Source organism: Fusarium sambucinum, chromosome II (genome assembly GCF_050947815.1).
Source record: "Fusarium sambucinum isolate potato_lamoka chromosome II, whole genome shotgun sequence".
Lineage (NCBI taxonomy): Eukaryota > Fungi > Ascomycota > Sordariomycetes > Hypocreales > Nectriaceae > Fusarium > Fusarium sambucinum.
Window position 1 is genome coordinate 5,446,203 of NC_139293.1, and position 21,978 is coordinate 5,468,180.

General features: G+C 46.3%; 8 protein-coding genes across 8 annotated transcripts; 6 read left to right on the top strand and 2 right to left on the bottom strand.

The window, feature by feature from the left end:
* Positions 1–1,493: 1,493 nt before the first annotated feature.
* FSST1_008782 (transmembrane amino acid transporter protein-domain-containing protein) lies at positions 1,494–2,966 on the top strand (the record flags this gene model as incomplete). The annotated part of the gene is made up of 1 exon (XM_083225696.1): positions 1,494–2,966. The coding sequence occupies one exon, from the start codon at positions 1,494–1,496 to the stop codon at positions 2,964–2,966; it is 1,473 nt and encodes a 490-aa protein (XP_083084743.1).
* A 2,133-nt stretch (positions 2,967–5,099) lies between these two features.
* FSST1_008783 (glycosyltransferase domain-containing protein) lies at positions 5,100–6,734 on the bottom strand (the record flags this gene model as incomplete). The annotated part of the gene is made up of 1 exon (XM_083225697.1): positions 5,100–6,734. One exon carries the CDS (start codon positions 6,732–6,734, stop codon positions 5,100–5,102), a length of 1,635 nt encoding a protein of 544 aa, XP_083084744.1.
* A 2,215-nt stretch (positions 6,735–8,949) lies between these two features.
* FSST1_008784 (uncharacterized protein) lies at positions 8,950–10,177 on the top strand (the record flags this gene model as incomplete). Its single annotated transcript, XM_083225698.1, has 3 exons — positions 8,950–9,036; positions 9,086–9,403; positions 9,455–10,177. 3 exons carry the CDS (start codon positions 8,950–8,952, stop codon positions 10,175–10,177), a joined length of 1,128 nt encoding a protein of 375 aa, XP_083084745.1.
* Positions 10,178–11,102: 925 nt separating this feature from the next.
* FSST1_008785 (uncharacterized protein) lies at positions 11,103–13,118 on the top strand (the record flags this gene model as incomplete). Its single annotated transcript, XM_083225699.1, has 1 exon — positions 11,103–13,118. The coding sequence occupies one exon, from the start codon at positions 11,103–11,105 to the stop codon at positions 13,116–13,118; it is 2,016 nt and encodes a 671-aa protein (XP_083084746.1).
* Positions 13,119–13,275: 157 nt separating this feature from the next.
* Positions 13,276–14,957, bottom strand: FSST1_008786 (major facilitator superfamily domain-containing protein; the record flags this gene model as incomplete). Its single annotated transcript, XM_083225701.1, has 3 exons — positions 13,276–13,302; positions 13,358–14,260; positions 14,307–14,957. 3 exons carry the CDS (start codon positions 14,955–14,957, stop codon positions 13,276–13,278), a joined length of 1,581 nt encoding a protein of 526 aa, XP_083084747.1.
* A 744-nt stretch (positions 14,958–15,701) lies between these two features.
* Positions 15,702–17,379, top strand: FSST1_008787 (Alpha/Beta hydrolase protein; the record flags this gene model as incomplete). The annotated part of the gene is made up of 2 exons (XM_083225702.1): positions 15,702–16,310; positions 16,360–17,379. 2 exons carry the CDS (start codon positions 15,702–15,704, stop codon positions 17,377–17,379), a joined length of 1,629 nt encoding a protein of 542 aa, XP_083084748.1.
* Positions 17,380–18,104: 725 nt separating this feature from the next.
* Positions 18,105–18,881, top strand: FSST1_008788 (HAD-like domain-containing protein; the record flags this gene model as incomplete). Its single annotated transcript, XM_083225703.1, has 1 exon — positions 18,105–18,881. One exon carries the CDS (start codon positions 18,105–18,107, stop codon positions 18,879–18,881), a length of 777 nt encoding a protein of 258 aa, XP_083084749.1.
* Positions 18,882–20,237: 1,356 nt separating this feature from the next.
* Positions 20,238–21,727, top strand: FSST1_008789 (uncharacterized protein; the record flags this gene model as incomplete). Its single annotated transcript, XM_083225704.1, has 2 exons — positions 20,238–20,906; positions 20,957–21,727. The coding sequence occupies 2 exons, from the start codon at positions 20,238–20,240 to the stop codon at positions 21,725–21,727; spliced, it is 1,440 nt and encodes a 479-aa protein (XP_083084750.1).
* Positions 21,728–21,978: the final 251 nt, after the last annotated feature.

The following is a 21,978-nucleotide window of genomic DNA, read 5'->3' on the forward strand; positions in this document are numbered from 1 at the left end:
GTGATCTAGGGACGGTCAAGAGGAAAACCCGGAGGTTGATGGAGGATTGAGTAAGAGAAACTCGGTGCACAGACTTGTCTGTCTTCTCCCCCTCATTTCCCCAACCTTTTCATTTGCATCCCCACAATGGAGTGCTGCTCTTCTCCTCTCTCCAACATGATTCCTCTCTGTTGGATCCGATCCCTGTTGAGGGGATACAGTAGCGAGTCAGCTAAAGTTTGGAGAGCCAATGAAGACTGTAGATGAGGCGAGCGTTATTATTCTAGAATGAATGGATGATGCATGCCAACGGTAATTAAGTTTTACATCTCCGTTCCGTGATACGTAAAGGATTGCAGTTGTTGGCGACTGAGTAACCAGACTCGGGATTCGGAGAAACCAAGTAAATACGATGGCGTGTTTGGGTCTTATCAAGATAAACGGGAATAATTTCACCAGTTTTTCCAAGTTTAATTGCCTTGCAAGGCCGACAATACCTCCGAAGGCGATAAACATGCTACGATGCCCTCAAGTCTTGAGACTCACGACAATTACAGTTCAAATCCCCAGTTCTCCAATAGAGACAGACTTGATTATCACTCTTCGGACCGGTGTCGGATATTCCGGCCTTGATCAACAGATAGCGAGTCGTAAGGTCCACAAAATGTTGAATGCATGTGTCAATAGAGGCTACTTTTCGCGTAACGGAAACAAACTTTCTCTAGGCTCAATCTTTGTACCGTTGAGGGAAAATGGTACGACATGGCCGGAAAAATAAGCCAAAAATAAGCTTGTACCTTGGCGTACGGACAAAGCCGCAGGGGGGGATCAGGGGATAAAAAATGCTGCTAGACCAAATCTCTTCACCTCGGACCGAACAATGAAGAGCCTCAATTCAACTACACCATGGACTTGGAATAATTGTATCAAGTGTATCCAGTATAATATACGACAATTCAATTCATCTCATTCAATCCATGTAATTCTTATCTCTCGTTCCTCTTTTAAATTCCCACCCAACGGGTTCAGAATGGATCTCCAACCTACCATTGCAGCAAAGATCGCTGTCCATAACGTAACAAGATGGAGACCCAGTATTCTCATCGGGTCCCCGTTTTGTCTCTCGCTTGCACTATTTTCATGACCTGATGGTTATTGGCGATTTGCTAACTTTTACGTGAGAGTCTCTCGTTCCCCCATGGGGCTCCACGATATACCGCTTGTTTTTCTTTTGTCATTTTGCCATTAGAGTTCCATTTTTTGATAACGCGACTTTTTTTTTCTTGCCTTAGCCGCTCGGCAATCCACTCGGAGTGAGATAAACGTCTCGAGACTTTTGTCTTGGCGCATGTATATAAGAATTGACTCGACGGCCCGTCAATGTTGACCGTTTGTTACTGCCTCTATATCTCTCTAACTTTTGTCCCTGTTTGCTTATATTACAGTGGCATAAAGTTTACATAACCTCTCGGCGATTATCACTTATATCCTCCTGCATACTCGTCGACTATACCATGAGCACTGAGGACAAGACAACAAAGACCCAGCCCGATATGGGCCACCAACAGGGTCAGGATAGCCCTGCCTCCATTCGTGGCATCGAAGGCAACGAGATCAGCAACATCAACGATGCCAACGATGATATCATGGTCTCCAAGGAGCAGCACTCAGACGAGCCCGTTCAAAACATCTTCAACCAAGGCGGCAAGAACTACAGAACTCTAGGCAAGTGGGACACCGTCTTCGTCCTCATCACCAACCAGGTCGGTCTTGGTGTTCTGTCCCTCCCCGGTTGTCTTCAAGTTCTCGGTGTCGTCCCAGGCGTTATCGCCGTCATTGGTCTCGGTTGTCTCTCTGCCTATACTGCCTACGAACTCCTCCAATTCTACAGAAAGCACCCCCACGTGGTTAACGTTGTCGACATGTGTGGCATCATTGGCGGAAGACCTCTCGAGATAATTGCTGGTTTTGGGTTGATGATCAAAGTTATGATGACTTGCGCTTCTGCCAGCGTAACGTTGTCTGTTGCGTTCAATACTCTTAGTAACCACTCTCTATGTACTGTCAGCTTCGTCATTATCGCCACTGTCGCATGCTGGGTTTTGTGTCTTCCCCGAACCGTCAAATTCGTCTCACAATCCGGAATCCCATCCACCATCAGCATTTTGGCCGCCGCTCTCACTGTCATGATCAGCTTGGGCTTTTCCTCACCCTCCCAGGCTCCCCCCGGCTGGGACAGGGAGATCAAAGTCATCGGTAACCCTACTTTCCGTCAAGGTCTCAACGCCTGTCTGAAGATCTGCTATGCGTACGCGGGAAACATCAGCTTCGTTTCATACATGGCCGAGATGAAGAACCCCAGCCGAGACTTCCCCATGGCCTTGGCCTGCCTTGAATGTTTCTCAATCAGTCTTTACACCATCGTCGCTGTCGCTATCTATTGTCTGGCTGGTGACTATACTACATCCCCCGCTTTGGGATCTGCGCCTAGACTTGCTGCTAAAGTCGCTTATGGACTCGTTTTGCCATGTGTGTTCGCGACCGCTATGGCGTTCGGTCACACTGGTATCAAATACATGTACGTTGTTGCCATGCGTGGCCTCAAAGCCACCCACCAAGTCACAGACCAGAGTGTCAAGTCATGGAGCGTTTGGGTTACCTGCGTGACGGTATACTGGATTATTGTCTTTGTCATTTCCAATGCCATTCCTATCTTTGACTCTATCCTCTCCATCTCTTCTGCGACAACAATTGCCTGGTTTACTTTCGGTCTCAGTGCCATCTTCTGGTTCCACATCAACAAGGGCCAATATACCAAGAATTGGAAAAAGATTGCTCTGTGCGTCCTCAACGGACTTCTTATTGTCCAATCGCTGTTTATGAACGGCGGTGGATTGTGGTCATCGATTACCGAATTGCTCAACATCTTTGAGAACGATTCAAGCAAGATCCGGGGCACTTTCTCGTGCGGTGACAACTCCATTTAGATATATATACCAACGAACGGTTTTAGATATTTGTAGCAAGCATATAGCGAATGAATGATATATGATTACAATACGTCTGTTCATTACGGTTTCGCCTGGTTGTTAAAGCTTGTGTTTGTCGTCAAGGATGCAACGTGCCAATGCAGGTAATTATAGCACACCTATGTACATCCATTTGTCCCCAGTCCTTCGATTTAGATACCCAATCAATTCAGTTTTGTGACTCGGTAAAACATTTCTACCAGTTGTCCCGCACCCGACTTAGACTTGCGAGGTAGATCATGAAAACTGCGCCGAAAACGATGACGGATCTGACAGAAGATTAGACCACGTGCGCAACATAAAGAGTAGCAGAGGAGTTATTACCTAAGATTGAGAGCCCAGAGACAAATGAAACATGTTCAAATCTCAATAATATGAATTGGCTTAGTAATTGTCTTCCTTATGCCTTCTCAGGGTATGGTATCGGAAATATTGCGCTGGAAGCATAAGAGACGAAATAAGTAGGTCACTTTATGCTACTTAGAGTATAGTTCTTAGACTACTTATTTTTATACCCTAAAGCGTAGAAGCCCATTTTTTCTACTACCCACTAGTCTAGTGCCTCTACAACACAACATCTCTGACGCACTTATACCCAACTATAGTCAGGAGTCAAACCTTGGAAGGTTTGCCAGTGTGGACCGACTTGACCGATAATGTCAGATCGGATAACAACAGTGTCGCAGCCAAAATCAGTTCATGTTTAAAGCCGAGTGGCGATGGGTCTCGAGATCTTCGGGCCGACAATGCAGAGAACGACTGTGGCGTGACTTTAGATTAACGGGTCGTCTGCGTAGATCACCAGAGCTTTTACAGATAGAGAAGCCTGGTACATACACCTGGCACGAAAAGGAAAACAGGGATTTCATCTAAGAACCCCTACATCGATGGTGTCATGGAACACCAACTCTTATTGTTGTTTCTTGGCCTGCCATGGTAATTTATCATGGGGCATTGCTTTTTCTTATTTATGCATGTTCAATAAATCCGTCATGAGAGTAACTTCAAGTTTTTATGTGTGTGTAACATGAACCATTATGAGTCATTTTGCATCATGTTGTATACATCTCGTGAGATCTTGGCCTTTCCGGTTTTGTGGTAGGGCTGCGTGGAGATAGTGGGCTTTCATTTAACCGATGGGTAGCAGACGAGTTAGCTTCTCAATGTATGATAGACGAAATTAATACAGCAGTTGTGCAACTTAGACTACAATCTTGAACAAGTCGTTCATCTATCCCAAAGCTTAGAGGATGAACTACTTCTTACCTATCAGCCGAGGTTTGGTTGGCTCAACCACACTCAACACAATCACGAGTTACGACCAGGTCGTAGAAATGACTTATTTGGGTCACGAGAGAAGTGATTTTACATATTGAAAGTTATTCAATGGACAGACAAACCTTTCTGTTCACTATGGACTTCTTCTCCACGTAGTTTGGCCCCTTTTGACCCCAGTGTAATTAGATGCCGCCAAGTGTAAGCGTTCTTCGGCGACCACAAACAGAATAGTTTCAGGTTATCAAAGTGTAGAAGCTACAAGGGCCTGTTTATCCAAGCGCAACATGCCTTGCCTAGTTCTAAGGACTCACGCCGATGATTCATACCGAGTGTCATCCTTCCAGACGTTGTTCTTATGGCAGTGAGATGGTTCAACGGAATGAGATATAAATATCTTGTAGGATGCTGTAGTTCAAGTTCTTATAATAATCCAATTCATCGAGCGTTTGTCATGAATGTATAGACATTTACAAGAACAGTAAGTCAAATACCAATCTCTATTATCCATCTCAGACTCTGTATGATGCAAAACATTTTGCCGAACCGAAATCACTCGCAGTCAAGACTGCGTCTTTGAAGACCCTTTAGCCGACATCGCCTGACACTCCAGAGACACTTGCCTTCCCTACTTTTATGCTTATTACTGCGTTACCTTTTACTGACACAAGAACAAACTCTCTTCATAGCTTTGCATCGAATTTGCGTGACATTATCACACTGGAGGATATTTGTAGGAAAGTCCCAAATCTTTAACATTACATCAAATACGTCCTCACTAACTACAGCCACAGAAATGACAACCTTGCGACCTATCTAGGTACCCCATGGGCCACCAGTGTCGCGAAAGACCTCCTCCCACCACTCCTGATTAGGCCCCTCTGGCGCAGAGTGCTTGTGCCGACATATGTCTCCAAACTTCATCTTGTCCAATCTATCTTTCAAGGTTTTCTTCATCCGTCGAGGATACTTGCTCGTCTGCTCTGCGGTGGCAGCCCAGTATCTGACGCGGCCATTGGCCGTCTGTACCGTCGCCAGAGGATCATCAGGCTCCCCTTTCTCTCTCAGTCGAATGTGAAGAAGCTTTCGGAGGTGCTGATAGTACCATGGTCTATCCCACCATGTAGATCGATGTGTCTTGAGTGAACCGACGCCGTTGTGATGAAGAATGGCGGAGACGGACTCGGTGAAGAAATCTACATAGAGAGGCATATCGGTCCAGTTGGCGCCGGGCTGGAGAAGTGCCAGTGGGTTCGGGACTGACTTGATGTCATCCGGCAAGCCCCGAAGTCTTGTTGGCGAGATCCCCAGAGCCTTAGAGTGTTGGTCAATAGCTTCTTGGTTGCCCAGTGTCACAAATGCACCATGGTCCCTTCCCTTCCTATCTTGCGCCCACTGGGTTTGGACTGACAGCTCCTCGGCGTAATCCAGGCCGATGTGATATTCCAGCTTGTCGCCCATCAACTCTGATATACCACGTTTCTGGTTGCCATTCAGCCTCTGCCATTGTCGATAGACCTCCTGTTCGGATATGGCTTCGTATGCAAGAGACTGCTCACTGCGCATTTTGATTCCCTTGCCGATTCCTGTCTGCAATGTAAACAAGCAGCGACGGAACAGACGTCTCAAGTCGCCAGCAGGTCCCATGTAGAGGCCCCCATTGAGCCATCTGGGCCTGACGGTTTCACAGTGGCGTGACTTGACCCGACCTGTATGGTCTGTTTCGATGTGTTCAATATCCAAATCGTCCCAAGTCTTGGGAGCCTCCCAGCATGACTTGTCCTTGTCTGTGTTGGGGCCATAGAGATCCTTGCGAAGAGGGCTCTCGGGCCACACATCGCACTGCATCTTTGTGCCCCTGTTTTCGTTCTTCGGGTCGCATCTCTTGCCACTTGCTCCAATTATAGTCTGTCGCATCGGCATTGGTCCTCTTTGATGTTTGTTCCATTCTTTTTGTAGCCTCTCGTTGGCTTCCCGGTTGATCTTGTGATATCGCTCAAGCATCACCTGAGCCGGCAGTTGGAACCAAATGTCGTATCCATCGACAATCAGTACAATGTCGTCGTCGTCTAGTCGTTCGGATGGGTGCGCGTCTGGTCGTGTGGCTGCTTCAAGAAACTCGACCACACCAGGTACTTTTACCAAATTGCGACCCCCTCGCCAATGTGTGAGGGCGCGATGGTCAACTCCCCAATTGACAATAACTGGGCTTGGGTAACCAAGTGCGAGTCCAGTAACGACGGTTTTGCAAAGTTCGGGGCTAGGACCAGTGGCAGGTATGACCAGAGCGAAGCGTCGGTCCTTGTCAACTGATGTGGGAGGAGCATAATTCAATGTCTGCCACTGCCAGTGCCAATGAAGCAGAAGCATAGAAACGCAGGCGAAACCGAGAATGGTGCATGTTGGAATGAAGGCCTTGTGGTGCCATCTAGCCTTGGAAGAAATTTCCATGTTGCAGAATAACAGTAGTAGTAACAATGGTCCACAATGTTAATCTTTAGTCTCGCACATGTTATATTATATTCATTCAACACGGGCAATGTAACACGTATTACTATAGATACGCAAGGGAGAAGACCTTGCCATTCACTGTTTGTGGCGTTCAAACAGGTATTCGCGTTTTGGTATAATTGTTGGCTGGAACAGTCTGAATGTTGGCCTCAGAAAGATTCCCGATGAATGGCCCTATCTATGCAAGGAGTTCACCCTTTCATTCATTGTTTCGAATGGCAAGGCCTTGGCATGTTCAGTAACAGCCTTTCAATGGCCCCTGTGCTTCCAGTCTCAGACATTGAAATCCGCTAACCACTGCTGGTTGCGCCAACCCAGCCACATTTACCTCAAGGGAGGATTATAACCCGCAAAATATTTTGCAGGAGTAAACCCTTCAGGTGCCGACAAATCACCTCTTTTATTTTCGCAGATGAGTCGAATTTAGTCTCAGGGGTGGTGGAATGTGAAGAGCGTTCCGAATCCTTTCGCCTTTCCCTGAAATGCAGGGGGAAAATGATGAAAGCTGGGATTTCATTGCAGCTCTTTTATCTCATCGATGATACTGCTCCATGCAGTTACCACCAGATTTCCATCTTGTGACTATTGCAGACCGCATCAATGCAAAATCAGATGCTGATATCACTGATATGCCCCTGTGATTGACGAGGGAACCGTCACACCTAGAACAGGTACCGTAATTGGAGAAATGGAGTTTCGGCGGATGTAGTCAATTGTTCGATGGCTAATGGTTCTTTTGCCATCGCTGCAAGGCCTGCGATATCATTTATTGCTGGGGAAGTGACAGGCTGGAATTCAGTGTTGGATGGGGCGGAAGCTCACAGGGATGATGCAGCTGGGCTTACATCTTCCATCATTCGCAGCGTCGCCTGATAGAATTGCCAGAGTCAGAAGTGTGAAGAAGACAAAGTAGTATCAGATGATCTTTAATTTTCAGGCGATACAGCAAGTACGTGTCAGAAGGATGAGAAACGAGCAACCGGTTCAAGCCACGATCTGCCAAGGTTTGTGCCACAATTCGCTGGTTCAGCCACCCGTGATGCTAGGGTGATAGTGCTACTAACATACTTGTACCAAAGTGTGCCTTGTGAAAGATAGTGTACGTATCTCTGTCCTCAGATTGGGTATCAGGCTGTACATCTAAAGGGGGCAGACATCGCCTTGTGAGGCGATTTCACCCTCTATTACTTCAGCATAAATGATTCCAAATCTTTTCAATTCTATTCATTGTTGTCCTATCCATCTGTTTCTGCCAGTTCAACACATCGACGAGCAGGTTGTACGGCAGGCACATTGTAGCACTGTAGCAGCCAGAACCGGATAAGCTTAAGTGAATGCGGCCGTCAACAACCATAAAGAGAAGCTTAAACTCAAGCTACCGGTCCTTATCACTAATTCGGCATACAATTGCTGCTTCTGTATTAGTCTTTTATCACGATGGCGTAGAAGTACCAAAACAACCAGAGAATCAACTTTAATGAAAGGAATTTGTCAACACAATCTACAGCATAACCAGGATATTTGCTCACGGATTAGTGTTACTAAGATATCTTCCAGAGCCTGCGAGGGTACAACTCCTTGCGTAGGTAAACTCACAGAAAGAACTGTTCTCACACGAACAAACCCTCTCTACTACAGGGTTTGTAAGCGACTGACTATCTATCTTGCGGGTTCATCAACGAGACATACCTGCGCTAAGCTGGTTCCATATTGTCTCACCGCTGCAATAGAGTTAAAAGCACTAAGTCCAAGGTATTGGAATGCATGGCCGTTGTCGTACTCTCTCTTGGGATCTTTCATTCGTCCACCGTCTGTTTAACCTTTGCACAGATACCTTGATTAGACTTGGTGACAACGAAACTTCCCGTACGCCTCTGAGTGGCGTAGCTTAACCCTGCCGTCACGATTTATCACTGGTGTGGTATAGAATATGCAGATCGAGACCCTTCCTGATTCGATGTTTCTCGGGATGGATGAGATCCGGCATGATCTTCGGCGTGACGCTTCGAGCACATGGCAGGGCGAGAACGCAAATGCAGGTACATTTATGCCAAGCCTCCCTAATGTCTGGGCCCTCTGCTTTTAGCCTTTCCCTCCAAGTTTCCACAGAGTATTTGTTTCACTCCCTCCTCAACCCTTGAAATCTGTAAACGCAATGATGTTACCACACCGTGACAAGTGGGATGTCCACTATGCCAAAATTGATGAAATGGTATATATTGGTCGAGATGTGTTTGTTGTGGTAAGAACTTATGTGAAAGGATGTTGTTTATTTTGTTCACCATGTCTAGGTGGCCTCGACACTTGCGCTCTACAACGCTATTGAGCTACTGACACTCATCTACCTGACCTTCAAACGAAAAGCCGGTCTCTATTTCTGGAGCATACTTATCGCATCTTTCGGCATCCTCCCATACTGTCTGGGCTGGCTAGTGGTTTATTTCGACCTAACGCACGACTATGTGGGCATGATAATCGAGACTATCGGCTGGGTTCTTGTAATATCTGGCCAATCTGTCGTCTTATACTCTCGACTACACCTTATTCTAAATGACAGAATGATCTTACGATCTGTGCTGGCTGTGATCATTATCAATGGTATTATCTGGGTATGACCTACAGTAACCCCTTCCAAGCTGCTCCAACTAACATATACTAAGCACACAACCATGACTGTATTGCTGTTTGGGTCAGAGTACAGCCCCAGGGACAACAGAAACGGGTTCAACAGTGTTTTTAACATAGCAGAGAAGATTTCAATGTGCTGTTTCTACATGCAAGAACTCACAATCTCCGGCATTTACATGTGGAAGTCTCTCGATATCCTCAAGACAGCTTTTGGCAACACACGAACCATGCTCCACAAGCTATTCGCCATAAACATTGCGATTGTGATTATGGATGTCGCTATGATCGTTATTGAGCTCATGGACTTTTACGTTTGGGAACAAGGTATTAAGCTCGTTACATACTCGATCAAACTCAAGCTTGAGTTTGCAGTTCTGAGTGAGCTGATTGAATTCGTCCGAAGTCGGAGTGGGACACAATCCCGTCCTACGAAACCTTCTCAAAACCAAACTACTCTTGTGCCACTATCGGCAGTCCGCAGGGGAAGCACAAAACCAACGGGGTTCACGAGGGAAACACCAACGGGGTTCACGAGGGACCGCATTTACAGTGGTGACACACATACGAACATTACAATTGCTGCTGCGCCTCCTCAGCAGATACAAGAACCAATATCTGATGATAGGATACACGTCGTCAGGCAGGTGGATGTGGAAAGCTTAAACGCGTATGCGAACACTGAGAGAAGCACCGAGGAGCTGTTTGAATACATGCCAGATGAGCTTCCGCCAGAACTGATGCCTAGAGCACTCTAGTTACATGTAATAGCTTAGAGGGGAATAGAACACATAGATTGCGACAATGAAACATGTCGGGACTCATAATCGTACCAGTGAAACCTAGTTCGCGAGTAGTCACTCGGTTGTAAGCGTGATCTGCGAGTCAAAAGTCTGAGTGTGACGGGTATCTACATTCAGAGAAAGCAAGGCTGGCATGGCTACTCGACATCGTTGTGTCACTGATAACTGGACCGTAAGAGTTTGCGATGTAAAGGGATATCCTAGGACTGTCAAAGTCATTGAAGGACTTTTGAACTACTCTTATATGATTGAGTATACTCAGCTAAGTTAGAAAACTCTGTACGCAAAAACTCACAAGTACAGAGCCAAAACACACTGTTGTCAATACGATGGACCCTATTTCGTTGGCAGTCAGCATAATTCCGCTATCCGAACAGCTGATCAAGACAATAAAGACCATCAAAAAGCTGATTGCGACTTACAAAAGTGCTGCAAAGCAACTCGAAATTTTGATCAATAAGCTCAACCATGTCGAGGTTGTCTGTGAGTCAATTGGATTAGTGTTGTCAACAGCATGTCTAACAGACAATCACCCTAGTCCAGAGCGTACAAGATCATGGCCGGTGCAAAAACCTTGGATAAATCCCTTGATTTACTCCACCTTCTCCTAACAACAAGTATTTTGTAAGTCTCATCTCCCATATCCTGGAAATCGATCTAGTAAATAATATTTTGCATATTCAGACATTGCATCAAGCCAAGCTACCTACCCTAGAAAGATCCCCAGCAGTGACATGATAACACGATATAATTGGTTCATGACGACGCGTCTTTCACGCTAAGCCTCTCACGTCATCATTCTTTTTTATTCTTTTTCTCATTTCACATCCAATCATCCAACGACTCCAGGATCCGAAATGTCCAAAACGCGTCTAAGGACATGGCAACTAAACATGACCTTCGTGGCGACACATCAAAACACGAAAATGACATCATCTCATCACTTATCGAGATACAGAAATGCAGAATTCCGCAACAAAAGATGAAATGGATTGTAGAAAGCCTTGAATGTCTTGGTAGACGACAGACCAAGAAGAGAAAGCTAGACTCGAATGAAAGCCACACATCTGAAAGACCCTATTGGTTTCGACAAGATGTTAATGGCTTTATTGACGGTAACTTTGTGGCCTTGTCATACACTTGGGTTGCTTCTGAGCACGAGACACAAAATCCCAAGGCAGAAGGCCATCTGATCGAGACAAGGGACGGAGAAGATGCTTGGCGCTCATCTGTCCGCAACTCAGTCCTCGAGAGAATCACAAAATACATGCTATGTCATGACATGTCACTGCTATGGATTGATCGTCACAGCATCCCCCAGAAGAAATGCAAACAACCGACATGCACGCATGTAGAGTGCAAGCAGAAAAGACATGCCCTAGATGCGATGGACTGGGTGTATTCACTCAGTGATCATCCTGTCGCTTTGCTTGGGCGATCAATCCAAAGCGACGACGAGATGGCGACTCTATCTGCTATTTTAAGGGGCGTACTTGTCAAGTACCACGACGGAGGATTTGCTCTAGCCAAGAACGCAGAGTATAGTCAAGCACTGGAAATGCTCAACCTACTACACGAGATTACCAAGGATAAATGGTGGACAAGAGCGTGGACCTTCCAAGAGAATTACAAAGCAGGTTTAAAGATGACGCTTCTAATTCATCATAATCCAGACCTGGAAAGTGCAAAGAGATCTATGCTCAGCGGAAAGAAGGCAATGTTTGGTGTTGTCCCCGGCGAACTAAGTATTCAGTCTGTCAAATTCTCCGAGAGTGCCACTAAATTCTGTTTGGCATTCCGTCGGCACCACTTTGCGACGAGCGAGGATGAAGGGAAGATAACTCATATCCTGAAAACTGCTGGAAGATACACGATTCTGCTATCGCCATCCACTTCCATGTCAGGGACAATAATTTCCGACGTGCAGTGGAGAGGTGTCACTGAGCCTTGGGACCGCTTGTCCATCATCGCCAATTGTTGCCAGTATGCTACTCGGTTAGATGCCGGAAGGCTTCAACTGAAGGGAGAAACTGAGTCGAGTCTTGACATATCGGTATTGGCATTACGCCTACTAAATGGTGAGATACTCAACAATGAAGAGGTTTATGTGCCTGGTGGGACTGTTCTTGAGCAAGTGAACGATCTCTTCTTTGATGATTTTAAAGCACCCGATGGCGAAAATAGATTGACATACAACAAGGGCTGCCGCTTTGCCAATGTCGACTTTACAAAAACAGGCATCAAGACGAAAGGCCATCTATGGAAACTTGGAGAAACCCTTCGAGCACCCAGATCATCACCGCGGTTGTCACAACCAACCCAACAGGGCGAGCAGCAGCTTTCAGAATATCAACGAACACGTCTACGGCAGCTCGGTGAGCTGATCAAGGCAAAACATGTCGGCAAAGATGCGACTATAGTGGAGGACATAAACGAGTTTCTCACAGAAGATGCTTTTGTTGTGGATGATGAAGAATCCTTCAGTTTGTGGTATCGTCGATTAATGGCGAAGGAAGTAGTGAGGGCTATGGATACGGATCAGAACTTGTCACTTGGGTATCTCTGCGATCCAGCAGGTGAACCCACGATAGCTCGAGGGATATTCATTCATGGCCGAGGTGCTGTTGATTTAGGTGGAAATCTGAGTCAAGCAGATCAGGAGCTGGCGTATGTCTTCACATCACTATGGTCCGACAACCAAGTTGACGAAGAGTACCTTGCAAACGAATTGGATCATCACGTTTCCCTTGGAGTTCGGCTTTCTGACGACAGTAGTCGGGACCCTCTACAGTTATACACGCAAGAATGGGTTCTGGGATTGTGCTTCTTTACAGGTGTTCCTACTTATGATGTGGTGTTTCCTTGGCCACAGGTGTTGGTAAAAACAGGTTCTTGAAAAGATGTGTAAGAGTCATTGGAGTTAAAACGAAATAAGTATTTGTTTTGTATGATCACTGGTCCGGGATGTGGATTGACTAAGAATAACTATTTCTTGTCCATTATTTGATATTCAGACATAGTTAGCATATTTGAAGCTAATAAGTATCCCGAGTCTACAAGACATAACGGAAATGAGGGTTCTATAAGATTACGTTAGCTTGTCCCTCTTTATGATGATTAGTTGCTGGATCTCACCTCAAAGTCAGTCAAATCGCTTCCCTCTGTGGCTGATATATCCTCATTGTTGGTTCCCACTGCTGCTGCTGCGGCATCTCGTCGTGCATTTCTTCGAACCAACAAGATTCGAAGCAGGATTGCTACCGTCATCTGGGCAACAGAGCATCCCAAGATAGTAATGCATCCAGTCTGGTAGAGAGGAGCTTCCTCACCAAGGAATGCGTGAGGACCAATAACATTACCAACACAGTAGGCAATAAACACCATGGCAGAGGCTGTCATGCGCTTGGTGTAGCCACCGAGGTTGCTAGCAGGCATCTGCATTGCCAGAACCAAGGAGCAAACGAAGCCACCAACGATGTAGTAACCAAACAAAACACCAATCTTGTGATGCTCACGGTCCATCTTCCATAGAAGACAAACACCAACGATAGTCGGAATGAGGTAGACGGCCATGATGATGGTTCGGCAGTTCTTGACACGAGACGCAATAAACGTTCCAGAGAGAATCCAGAACACCTGGAATCCGCCCATGGGGATACCAAGGGCAACAGTCTCAAGAGGATCTTTGACAACGCCTTTGATGATCAACTTGCCAAAGTTGGCCACGCCTCCGTTGATGGTTTCGTTAAGAAGCATGAAAAGAACCAGAAGCCAAACTTGTGGATCAATAAACGCTTCGCGGATCTGGTTCCATTTAATTGTCTTGTTCAAGACACCGGTTTGAGCAAGACGACCTCGACCGATTAAGAGGGCGCGTTCTTCAAGCGAGAAGTGTCGAGCTGTCATGATACTGTCGGGGAGGAAGACGAGAAGAACAAAGCCCCAGACAATGGTCATACCACCACAGGTCATGAAGACAGCTTTCCAGACAGGAAAGTTCTTGATCTGACCAATGCCATATGTGAGAAGGCCACCCAACTGTATTGAGTTAGCTATGTTAGTAGCATGAAAGCAAAACACTTACCATTGCTCCGACACCGTTGCAACAGTAGAAGATACCGGCTCTGAAAGGTTGTTGCTCACGCGTATACCACATGGAAACAATCATCATGAAGCATGTCGTAATCGGCGCCTCGAACACACCCAGAAAGAATCGGCACGTCGCCAACGAGCCGAAATTGTTCCCCGCAGCAGTCAACATCAGCACACTGCCCCAGGCAATGACACATCCCGCAACAACCTTTGCCATTAATGTCTTCTGCGCAAGGAATAACCAGGGGTACTCAGCGGCCATGTACGCAAAGTAAAAAATACTAGCGAACCAGCTGTACTGATCTGACGAGATGCCCGTATCTGTGAACAGGTCAAAAACAGCTGCGTAGGATAGCGCGTTCTTGTCGATGTACTGCAGCATGTAGGTTCCCATTAGCAGGGGTAGTAGTATCATGTCGACTTTGCGTATAACTCTCTTGTTGAGAGCTTTGTCGTTGAGTAGCTCGGCAATATACTCATTTGAGAAGTTGTGCTCGCGAAGGAAGGATTCTGTGGCGTCAAGTTCGACGATGTCGCCTTGCGTCAAAGAGTTGAGCTTCTGCATAGCTATACTCTCTTCCATTTCCTTTGCCTCGAACGGGCGTTTGGTATCAGGCGATTGCCCTGATGTTAGTTGTGGCATTGTTGACGTGTCAAGTCGTTCGATCTTTGTGAGTATCTGAAACTAAAGACTCGCAAGAATTCGAAGAAACAAAAAGTTTGGGATGACGTTAGGCTAGATATTAGACTTCCCAGTGATGAGGGTTATATAAGATCATGCACAAGGATAGTTATCATATCCAGGCTTTCCATAGCTGAGCTAACAGCCGATAACCCGTGAACATTCAGCCGGATCCATGATAGAGAACGGTCCGGGGTAAATTGTTTGATCAGTTGCCCCAATGAGTAAGGTTTGACTTCATATCAGTATAACTATCAGTCTATCTCCGATCCAAATCCAAACGAAGCTGCACACTTACGAGTCATAAGCCAATAGGAACTTCTCAATTGCCAGACTTGCGGAGTCTATTATCAGCATCCGATGCTCGGCTCTCAAATCTAATACCCGGACCCATTTCTAAAGATCGGTACGCGGGGTAATAGCGAGTTGGCCGATCTAGCTATCGCTGATATGCGACTCTTATTGCCTGTATGGGATAAGATAGGGCGTAACTGACTTATCGTCGCGTTGTTGAGTTCCGTTTCTCGGACCTAGACCCGTTTGTATGCGGAGACGTTTTTGGAGCCGATGTGAGAAGAGGCATTGCTAAACCTCGCATACGCTTCTTTTAACACTGGCCTGCATCAGCCTTCAAAGTCGACTGCTACCCATCACCTGAGCCTCACTTTGCCTAATACTCATATCGCGTAACTATACTTCATCACAATGGGTAGCCAAATCAACTCAGAATCTCCCACCATTTCTCTGCCCCAGGGCAAACTCATCGGCGTCAAGCTGGACGACTCATTACCCCAACCTGTAGATGCTTGGCTTGGCGTCCCCTATGCTCTTCCACCAACAGGCGATCGTCGCTTCCGCCTCCCTGCCAAAGTCGCATCATCACCAGACACTGTGATTGACGCCTCTAAGTATGGCCCTGCAGGACCTGGCAAGGCGCTTCTCCCTGGTCCCAAGCTGGACCAGAGCGAGGATTGTTTAACAGCGAACATCTTTCGCAAGACATCTGATAAACATGAGAAGTTGCCCGTTGCGCTGTATATCCACGGTGGCGCGTTCAACAGAGGTTCGGCCATGATGCACAAGACCGCGTCGATGGTGGCCAATGCACCTGATTCGTTCATCGCCATAAGCTTCAACTACCGTATTGGAGCTTTAGGATTCCTGCCCTCGAGTTTGAGTGCCAAAGAGGGTGCTTTAAATCTCGGATTGAAGGATCAGATTCTCATGATGGAATGGGTGCAGGACAATATCGAGGCCTTCGGTGGTGACCCCAGTAACGTCACATTGTTTGGCCTTTCAGCTGGTGCTCACTCTGTAAGTTACAAAGTCTGATTGACAGATTCGTATGCTAATTTGGGATTAGATTGGACATCACATCATGCATTACAAAGAAGGAGTTGCACCCCTCTTCCACAAAGCCATTATCGAGTCTGGAGCTCCCACATCGCGAGCTGTGAGACCATACGATGCGCCCATTCACGAAGCCCAGTTCAAGGACTTTCTTCGTGAAGTTGGCGTACCCGAAGACCTTCCAGAAAACGAGATCTTTCCTTACCTCCGAATTCAGCCCGAGAAGGTTATTACTGATGCTCAAACTGCCACCTTTGACAAGTACAACCCTTCACTACGCTGGGCGTTCCAACCCGTTATCGATGGCGAAATCATTGCTCGTCCGCCTCTTGAAACATGGAAGCAAGGAAAATGGCACAAGGTGCCCATCATGACAGGGTTCACGACTAACGAAGGATCACTCTACGTTGACAAGAGCATGTCCGAATCTTCTCAATTTAGACACTTCTGGGCTGAGCTATTACCTCTACTCTCCTCTGAAGACCTCGATACCATTGAGGAACTATACAGAGATCCAGCCAAGTTTGAAGACTCAGAGTACAAAGAGACAAGGAAAGACATGGGGTCTCAGTACAAGCGTATCGAAGCTGCATACGCTCACTACGCCTACGTTGCCCCTGCGCGTCAAACAGCCGAACTGGCCTCTCCATCCGTCCCCGTATACCTCTACCACTGGGCCGCTGTGAGCACTGTGAACAATGGAGCACAACACGCTGACAACATGCGCTACGAAGTGTGCGACCCCAAGGTCGTTGCAGTGTCGCCCACTCAAAACGATCTGGCCAAGACACTGAACCACTATGTTACCAGCTTCATTACAAAGGGCGACCCAAACGCGGTTGCAGGCGAATACCCAGCGAGACCCAAATGGGAGTCGTATGATGTGAAGGATCCCAAGGTATTGAGATTCGGTGACGGGAATGAGGAGCTGATTGGAGGCGATGTTGGGAAGACGGCTGTATTTAATGGTGATGACTGGGGGCGAAAACAGTCCAAGTTTTGGTGGAGTAAGGTTGATATCTCACAACAGTAGAAAGAATAATAATTTGTAAAGAATTAAATGAATGCTGCTCCGAGGCTCAGGGATTTGTGTTGCTCTTTGCCCGCTGAATAACCAGACATTAGACTACAAAGGCTCGTCATCGTCATCTTTATTTCCCTATCTATGCTACAGTTTAAATACATTCAAACTATGACTCTATTCCTCCTGTACCAGAATGTAGTCAATAGAGATTTTACCCATACAGAGGTTGCCGGATTGGACAGCTGTACACCAACCGATAGGGTAGATGAACACATAGTTTGCTACTCAACAGCACTTATCTATCCTGGAAAAACATGTTCAGACAAATTTAATATCAGTATGGCACTTTAAACTGTCTCGGTCTCTTCTTATTGCTTTACATACAATGTCTGCGACTAAAAGAAACTATAAGCAAGTTGACTTTTCTAGTGACAAGGAATATGTTGGGTGGATATCTTCTGGACAGAAAAATTGATAGCCATAGATGGAATTTAGATATCAAGAACCAAAAGAATATCAATGTCTTAACAGTGAGTTAGCTGACGTCAGAGAAGGGTTATTGACCTTGGCATCCTGCAATGTCAAACACGCCCTTAACCAACAAGTATAAACTACAGCACAAACCGCACAAATCTGACAGCTACTTTTCTCCTCAAACTATCAATCAACCACATATATACTTCCAATACCATCTACCTCACTTGGAATTTATTTTCAGTGGCATATCTTTCATCATGTCTCATCCAGATCTCACTTCCTTCAAAGCGCTATCGTTTGACGTCTATGGCACACTTATCAATCAAGAGCCTGGCATGATCCGCAGCTTACAGCCTCTTTTATCTCGTCTGCCAGATGATAGCCCCTACAAGACGAACCCCCTGTCACTTATGCAACGATTTAGTACGTTTTATAGGAGTCTTGCGGTTGATGAGCCGGCACTACGTTTTAACGTCATCCTTCAACGCTCATTCAAGAACTTGGTGAACGAATTGGGAATCAGCGTGTCTGAAACAGAGATTGAAGAGATCAGTAGCACACCCGGCACCTGGGAGCCATTTCCCGACACAGTCGCCGGAATGCAAACTCTCAAGAAGTACTACAAACTCATTGCCGTGACCAACATGGATAATGCCAACGCTGCAACGACGATGAAACGCCTTCAGCCCGCAGAGTTCGACAAAGTTTATACTGCTGAAGACATCGGCAGTTACAAACCTGCTAAAGCCAATTTTGACTACTTATTCAGTCACGTCAAGAGCGATCTGCAAATCAACAGGGACCAGGGAGAGTTACTCCATGTAGCTCGAAGCTTGATCGCCGATCATGTCCCCGCGAAGCAACTGGGGCTTAGGAGCGTTTGGATCTGCCGAGGCGGCGATAAGAAGGAATCGTACGGAACAGGCGGCGATTATGAGAAATTGAAACAAGATGTCGCGTACGAGTGGAAGTTTGACTCAATCGCGGACTTTGCCGAGGAAGTAGAAAAACAATTCGGAGAGAAGAGTGCTTGAAATGTGGCGTTTGAATGTGAGCGTGTATCAATGCATTCCTCATGGATCAGGGCTGAGTCAAAGCAGCATGAACTGAGTCGCTGTGACCAACCAAACCAGGCAATACTGTTCAGATCACTTGGGATACGTTGCGTTGGCGTGTCTTCAGCGAGCGGCATTTCTAAATATTGCTTCTTTTTATTATATGTGCCGTGCTAAACATATGTATGCATTGAGTGTCATGCGACGATGTGCTGTGATGTTGACCATGTTTCAGGTCTTGCTGCAAGACACTATCAACGACTGAGAAAATGGTGTCATTTGCGCATGTGGCATTTAAGCCTCATTTTTACATACTAGGAAGAAAAGTTTATTAGTCTTGTTCTAGACTTATCGCATAAAAAATGCACGAACATCAAATCACAAAAAACCATGCAAGTTCGCCTGGATGAAACTGCCGAAAAGTCAAAATGAATCTAGCCAACGTCTTTTTGGAAGCGAACGGACATGGGATTTCTTTAGCGGATAAGGCTATCACTAATAGAGTTAAAGGTTTGCTGGCTTCATGCCTATTAGAGTTTAAGAGGATCGTTTGCACGCGAAACGACTGACTCAATCTTCGGCAACGCCACATCGCGTCGACGATCGTAATTCGCTCATGACAGGTCAGGAACAGGAACGGACGAAGCTAAATAAGCATGAGCCTCGGTTAAAGGTCAAAGTGTTGCACTCAAGTTGGAGTTTGAAGATTAATCGTCCACAATTGATGTTACAAGCGAAGAGATTGAGTAATGGATAGGATCACCAAAGGGGTCCCGTTTACCAGCATGATCAGAGCTGAAGATGAATCTCCACTGGGTTATGTTGGCTTTCCAGGTGCCAGGTTATCGGATGACAGCCAGCGTCCTGGACCAAACTATTGTTTGAACCCAACAATCCACCTGTCAAAAATGGATCTGAATTACGTACCAGCTGCCAAATCAAGTGCAAAACCGATTCTTTTCTCATCTCTCACGTTGAAATCTCGGTCAGAGCGGGACCAGAACGCCACGTCCGGGACGCTAGCTCGCCTCAAAGCCCTTCCCTTCAGTCAGCGCCGGAGAGAACTGCCAGGATGAGGATGGATCTTTATTGACCCTTGCAAATGCTGTTGGTCAAAAATACCTCCCAAAACCAATATGGTCACTCAGCTAAGGAGCGAGGTAACATCGTTTCCTTTCCGTGCCTCGTAAGGTTTTAGATCCTTCATCGTCCCTCTTTTTCCTGTCCTTGAGAAACCCCAGAATTGGGGATTTTAATACCACGACAGGTCACTTTCTTTTCTTCTTTGCCTTGCTTGAAGCCATGCAGCTCATCCCCATTTAATAACTTTCTAAAATGGCTTGGGGTGATCTTCCTAAAGAGGGTCGCACATTGGACCCTTTAGGTGACAACTTGAGACATGGACTGACTGCTGTCGCTACCCTGGCGTTTATCTCTTTCTTTTCTGCCAGCATTCTCTTCTTCTACCTCGTCTACAAACTCACAACATGGAGCCTTTTCATCAAATCGCAGTCCGATGGACACTTGCAGCAACAAACGGGACCAATTCAGAGAGCGATCGACTTTTCACTAGGCATTGACGGCATATTCTCCGACAACAATGAAGCGACAGGCAAACAGCCGGATGGCAGACCCGAACCTCGAAAGCCTAACCAGTTTCTTGTTCTTATCATTAACCTACTGCTCGCCGATATGCACCAAGGTGTAGCTTTTTTCCTCAATGCTGCATGGCTCCAAAACGATGCGATCCTCGTAGGGACAGCAACATGCTACACACAAGGACTCTTCGTGTCGCTCGGAGATTTAGCCTCTAGCATGTTCATCACTGCCATTGCTGTGCACACATACATGGCTGTCGTGAAGGGACGACAGACACCACAGAGGGTGCTGTATGGTGTTATCATAGCGATTTGGATATTCGTCTACGCCATTTCGCTTATACCTATTGCAGTCACTAGCAATGGTGCAGAGTATGGAGGCTTCTTTGTCCGTGCTGGCAGTTGGGTAAGTTCCTCCTACCACATCAGTTCGTTGACTGTTTCTAACTTCTACAGTGTTGGATGAACAGGAAGTACGAGAGCTTGCGACTCTTCACACATTACCTCTACATCTTCATTGGTCTAGCCACCACTTCAATCCTGTACACCATTATCTTCCTCCACATTCGCCGTCAAGCTCGCTTACGATCATCGGATGAACACAATGACACGGACTCCGTGCACCTTGAACTCAATCGCAACCCAGCCTTCCTGATCTACCCTGTCATCTACATTTTGTGTACCCTCCCTTTGGCAGCTGGCCGTATAGCAACAATGGCTGGTGCCAACGTACCAAACGGATACTTTTGTTTTGCTGGTGCAATGATCGCATCCAACGGCTCCTTCGATTGCTTGCTGTTCGGCACTACGAGAAACACCATCATCTTTGCATCAAAGTATGACGTTTCTTCAAACAATGTTGGCCTGAGTACCTTCACTTTCCTCAAGACACCTACGAACCGAAGATTCGGAAACACGATATCTATCCAAGGCGGAAGACAGAATGATGAAGATGTTACTTCAGGGGGATGGTGGACGTGGGCTGCGAGGGGATCTAATCCCGCCAACAGAAGTCACAGAGGTATGACCCGAACTACAAGTCAAGAGTCCTTGAGGGGACCGGCTATCCAGATGGATACCGTGACATCGGTGGTAGTTGAGGTTGATCATACTGCGGAACGTGACCCTAGATACCCCGACACGACCACGAGCTCCAATCCGTCGCTCGTAAGCTCGGAGAAGGACTTTACAAAAGTGGCAGAGAGAGGTTTGGATAGATACAGATAATTTAATGATACCCATAGAATTAATATCACGATTTGAACAACGCATCTTTTCACAGTTGACTATTGCATGTTTATGTTGTCTTGGCTAACAGTATTGTTGAAGGTGCTTATAAAGGCAATGATACAAGAAAGAAAGGTCTGTATTTACTGCCGATAATGACTGAGGATATGATTGGATGATGTAGATGTGGAGGTGAAGCTTGTCAGACTCTGCCCCGCACATCTCAAAGCTCCTACTATGATGCCAACGTA